General features: G+C 42.1%; 1 protein-coding gene across 1 annotated transcript; it reads left to right on the forward strand.

Moving 5' to 3' along the window:
• Positions 1 to 1,548: 1,548 nt before the first annotated feature.
• On the forward strand, positions 1,549 to 2,808 carry LOC310957251 (gastrotropin-like; the record flags this gene model as incomplete). The annotated part of the gene is given in 5 exon segments (XM_083927740.1): positions 1,549 to 1,680; positions 1,682 to 1,748; positions 1,872 to 2,047; positions 2,195 to 2,284; positions 2,758 to 2,808. Coding segments are annotated over 5 exon segments (516 nt in total).
• Between the last annotated feature and the right edge of the window lie 3,336 nt (positions 2,809 to 6,144).

Raw genomic sequence — 6,144 nt, forward strand, 5'->3', positions numbered from 1 at the left:
CCCAGCTGGAAAAAGTATAAAGATGCTGCAGTTGGGGTGTAAATCGTGTTAAATGTGATGAGAAGTGGGTTCTTTAAACAGCATTTGTGCACTTCAGCACACTGACCTCTCTGTGTGAGAGTGTGTGTGAGAGTGAGAGACAGTAAAAAAGCCAGAAAGATAGTGGGTGTCTTTTATAGGATGTTGGCCAATGTGATGTTTTATGTATCTATAAAGAGCTCCAAGGCCATGTTGACTTTTCATGGTTTAGAAACACTGTTAACAGAACTACAGGCTAATGTTGCAGTGGACCAACATTTTCCATTATGGTGACTACCTGACTGAAGCACCTCAGGCTTTCAGTTCTGACAAAGTGTGAATAGGTAAAAGCTTTTGATGCTGCACTTAACTTCGATCTTACACAATACAGCCATTTCCACAGACCACGGTGTGCTGTGCCTTTTTTTTAAAAGGAGGATATAAGAAGCGCTTGCTGTCGTCTCTAGTTTGCCGTTTTTATTAAATTTACTGCTGCACACGTACTCTCAAAACTCTTTCAATTATGTGTGAAGAATAATATTACTCAATATATTTAATATATAAAAGAACTTAAGTTTGATGACATTAGGGCAGAAACCCTCTTTTACATTTATATCTGTTGCAGGCTGTCATCGTTCACTGTTCGTTCACTGTTGAAACGTAACGACCTGTAATTTGTGTGTCCAATATTGGTTTCAGCCTTGTCCCTTGCGTCCCGATTGACCTAATTAATTGCGCGATGTTCCACCGGGTGTTTTCTTCGAGCATTTCACAACTTTTCCAGACTTTTCTTTTTGCCACTTTGACAACTTTTGTGAAACGTTTCGCTTGCATCAAATTCAAAATGGGCGTACCGTTTTCAAAACACTCACATTTCTCAGTTTCAACCTTTGACATGTTGTCTTTGAGCTATTTTCTATTAAATATGGGGTTTCAGTGTTTTGCAAACCGTCACGTTTACATTTTAACACAGTGTCGCAACTTTTCTGGAGGCTGGTTTGTACCAACAAAACAATCTGTATCTCCTTACACAATGTGTACATTGTAAAGGTGTGGCATATATCACGTTCCTTTCCTTAGACAAAAGTATGAATTATAAAGTAGGGTGTGACTCGTATCACGTTTCTCTCCTCACAGAAATGCATCAATTATAAAGTAGGGAGTAACTAACATCATATTTCATCATTCCATCAACACCAGAAAGACCTTGAACAGGTTCATGATGATCTTTTTACAGATCAGACCATTCACAATGGAAGACCATAAACTACTTTAAATAAAGGGATTATATTTTCAAATACTGCTTTTTTTTATTAGATTTGAGCAGTAAAAGTGGAGGGTGAGACCATGGAGCCATTGCAGGAGAGTTCACTGACCTGGAGGTGAGCTACAAACTCACAGCGATGAGCAGTCAGCACTTTACTCACTGCTCTAAGAACTCCATAAAAACCCGTTTATGCAGGTTATTGCCCTCTCCCTCGTAGCCCATTGTAGTCATATTCAGCTGTAATTACACACTTGTGTCATCACATGCAGATGAGGGAGGCGGGGACAGGTGTAGAGTATATAAACAGGGAACAGCCTTGGTCTCGGCACCTCGCTTTTCCCTCAGCTTGCCTCATTACCTCTGCTCTCACGCCTCCACATACCGACATCACCAAGAATGGCCTTCACTGGAAAATGGGAAACTGAGACCCAGGAGGGATACGACGCTTTCTGCAAGCTGCTCGGTGAGACAGACTGAATTTAAAACTCTTCTCAGGCAAACTTTACTTCCCTTATCTACCCTGTCTGATTGTCCGGACGAAGTTGGACAATTATAACCTCACACTCCTCTCCTTTCCTCACTCTAGGAATCCCCGATGATGTCATTGAGAAGGGCCGTGACTACAAGCTGATCACAGAGGTCGCCCAGGATGGCAATAGCTTCACCTGGACCCAGATCTACCCCACAAACGCCAAGGTCACCAACAACTTCACCATCGGCAAGGAGTGCGACATGGAGACCATCGGAGGAAAGAAATTCAAGGTGGGAGGCGGAGAATCCCAAGCTCTTTCTTTTTCATATTCAGTCTTTAAGTTCCAGCGGTGCAGGGCAGACATATGAAAGCATGAAGGTGATTATAAACCCAAAGGGAAGCTGCTTCCCTGACTGATATAACCTGTTTGTTTTCAGGCCACAGTGCAGATGGAGGGAGGCAAGCTGAGCGTGACCTTCCCCAACTACCACCACACCTCTGAGATCAGCGGAGGCAAGCTCATCGAGGTAAACACACTTACTTTGGCTTTTAGTACTGAAACCCTGGCGCGATGACAGCAGTTATTATACTCAACGCCCCACAGGGATCATTAGAGTCATTAATGTTAGATTTCTGCAGCTGGGGGTAGACATTTGCTCACAAGAGAAAAACGGCCTCAAACACAGAGTTGTGCAAATGAGTGCACATTAACAAGCGTTTCTGTCTCACGTCTAACCTTTAAAGCCCGAGCCAGTGAGATATATCTCTCCAGTTTGTTTTTTTTGCATATGTTTCCATTGTGCTTTTCAAAATTTCTTTCAAGAATTAGATTTTAAATGAAAAAAACGAGGAATAATACGGTGCCAGCTAAAATGGGAACTATTTTAGTCACTATTACACAGCAAACCTTTTTATGAGATCTATTGAAGAATAACAAGACTCCGCCAGAACACACTCCTTCTTTTAATAATGTATCACTGTCTGTCATCTGTCTCTCTAGACCTCCAAAGCCGGCGCTGTAGTGCTTAAGAGAACCAGCAAGAAGATCTAACTGCTGACTGACCTTTGACCTCTTAAACAGTTACAACGGAGACCTCAGCTACTACTGCAATTAATAAACTAAGAATATGATACTATAAGATGAGCCTGTGATCTGTCTGGATCTGACTGTGTGTTTGTGTATATCCTTTAACAATAATGTGAGCTTTTTATTCATGAACATTTTTGAAATTTAAGGCTTTTGATTAATGCCACAGTTTAAACAGAGTCAATCCGTGCAGCACAAGTAGCAGCAGCGTAGGACTTTGGATGGGTTTGACTCTTAGGAATATGCTTAACTCAAATACCAGTGAAGTAACGTCACCCATAGGTGCCATTTTGACAGTGCCTGAGTGTAAATGGAGCTGAGGTGGAATAATGGAGCCTAAGGTCTATGCTATCCACCTGTGACCGCACCCACCTGTCATTCAAAGCGACCATACGTTAACACTTAATTATGCATGACCTTAAGAAAAAAAAATCCACGCCCCATACTGTTGTCATGGAGAGCAAACCAAAACTATTTTGTTGTACTAGGCTGTTAACATGTTTATTTCTATAAATCTGTGCATTTTAACATGGGGTCTGTGGGGATTTACCTGCTTATCAGCCACACTTGATTTAATGTTACAATGCTCTGCAAGTTTAATCATTTGTTATCATAAGCTCACAAGTAATATCGCCTACAGTTTAACTTGTTTGCTATTTGCAAAAAAGGCTCTCTTTCAAAATGGAAACTAGGCCACTAATGCACCAGTTTTGATGAGCTTCTGTTGCATGACCTGACATTAACACACCTGCTACCTTTATCAGGACCCATTCACCCAACTAGTGGTTCTGAGTGCCCCTAGTGTCTACAAAAATAAATAACAGACAATACCAATGAAATAATCAAACGAATGAATAGTGGAGGTTGTCAAAAGTGGGATGTAATGTTATTTTGTCCTATTGTTAGGACTGTTACTGTTTCAAGTCACTTCTGTCCATATGCATGCTCTCTCACTCTCTGGATCTGCTGTATTTCATAATCAGGAGCTAAATCACATTATAGTCTACCTATGTCACTTTGCAGTGGCAGTAATTACAGTTTAGCTGACTGGGTTGAACTCAGGGGTCTGTCTGACAGGGTGTTCAGTGCCCAGAAGTCTTTTATTACTTTGATTCAGCGGAATAAACTCTAAAACACCTCAATGTGTTCGCTCACAATAGAAAAGCTCTGACCTGCTGCGACTCACATGAGTTTGCGAGACGTATTAGCCTGTTAGCAAAGCAGCAGCAGTGCTCTGCCTGTGTCTGCACAGGATGCATTCAGGCACAGTAAATACGGATAAAACCAAAGTAAAGCCTCTTTCCTGTCACACTTTCAGTACTACACACATATGTCCTAGTAGGAAAGGGAAAACATCATGAGTTTAAACATTTTTATCAGCTGAAAGTTTTTAATAATGCCTTATTTAATTTTTTTTCCTGCAGCCTTCTCAGAACCCAGATACTGTGGGTTTCATTATATTAGAAGAATAATGTTAAAACTCATTCTTCTTTTGCAACTTTGACAACTTTGGGACATCCACTCATGATTTACTTCTATTAAACTAAATACAATCCATGTAAACTCTCATCACACAGGATGTCTCCTCCGTCAGAGTGCTGCTCTGTTGCAGTGCGCTCAGTGCTGCCACCAGTGGAAGGAAGCTGTATTGCAGCAACCCCACTGATTACTGAGACAAGTAGATTCCTGATCTTTGCCTACTTTTTGGAGGTTGAAACTGGCCTTTGTCATTTTCTCTTCTTTACTCATCATTTCTTTCACACCAACCTTTTCTGTTAACCTTTCCATTCCTGTCCGTATCCCTCACTCCCCTGTCTCTTCCCTTGCTCTTCCTTTTGCCCAGTGTTCCTCGTCTGCGGCCTCTTTTCCTTTTAATTGCTTCTGTCCTCTCCCCTCATGTCCTCTCTTTTCCCTCTCCTTCTTGTCTCTCTCCATATCTACCCTATTTCTCTGTGGCTTCCAGCCAAGCAAATAATCAGTTAATTAACCAGCTCAGTCCCAGGATCATTGTAGCAGCTCTCAGAGGAGCACTGTAAAGGCTCTCGTGTCTCTAATTTACAGCTTCATAAAGTGGACTGGAGTAAGGTACCAATCTTTTGAATAAAATTGCCAGAGTACAGCCTGGGTCCATGTGTGCGTGTGTGTGTGTGTGTGTGTGTGTTGGCCTTGACTTGAGAGCCGCTGACTCAATAGCTCCCTAATGAAAACAAAATTTCATTTTTTTGCCTCTGAGGTGACGATTGTTTTGTCGTAATAATGAGACGTCCTTTTGCCGGCATCGATGCAATCAAGATCTTACACTCCTGGAAAATTAGGGTTGGAAGGCAACAGGCAAGGTGTCATTTGAACATGTTTGTGTGGCTCTGTGCTGGTGCAATCACTCTGCAATATCACTTCCTTTGTCCTCACAGACAAACAGGCCTAATTGGCTATTTCCAAGGCTACTGTTTCTGATTGGACATTTTGCCTCTTCCTGATTGGTCTCCTTCTAAGCAACCAGGAGTGGAGAGAAAATGGCTTGTTAACATCGCCCTGTTGTGTTTTTGTGATCATGTAGCCTTCCTTCAAGCATGCACGGAGCCAAGACACAATATGAACCTGCATTCCCCCAGAAACTGTACTCACCTACATTGGCAACATGTTGCTCATAGTGTAGAAAAGCACCAGCATCTTTTTGTCCATTAGTCATTTTACTTCAATCAACCTTTCATTTAAGGGCGTATTGGTTAGCACTGTCACTCACAGCTAACGTCCTCACCTTGGTCCAATCCATCCAGTGTCTGCTGGGTGTCCTCTGGATGTCTGCTCTGCTCCCAACAGTCAAGAGAGGCAAGCAGGCTAGGTTAATTGGAGACTAAATTGCCTACAGGTGTGACTGTAACAGTGAACGTCTATCTGTGATGGACATGCAATCTGGACACAGTCTCTTGCCCGGTGTGCTGGGATTAGGCTCCAGCCTCCGCACACCTGCACAGGATAAGTGGGTACAGAAGATAGATGGGTTCATGTTTAATTGAAGGTCTAATTCATAACACGACACAGTCAGAGTTGTGTTGATGGGAAAATGACGTTTTTGGCACGTCCATGTTGGCTTTATTTCTCAGACTCGGAGGTGGCTGTTTGATTCTATACTGGTGGCAGCTTCCTCTTTATCTGAGTGTGACTAGTCAACTTAGATCGACTTTATGAAACGGACCCAAGAATGCTTGTTTCTTTTCCAATTTCCTTAAAAAAAATCATTTTCTATTTGCTATAATTGAAGTAGCTCTATCTCCCCCCAGCTCCAATTTCAATCACAGC

The sequence above is a fragment of the Echiichthys vipera genome, assembly GCF_963691815.1.
Source record: "Echiichthys vipera genome assembly, chromosome: 15".
Lineage (NCBI taxonomy): Eukaryota > Metazoa > Chordata > Actinopteri > Perciformes > Trachinidae > Echiichthys > Echiichthys vipera.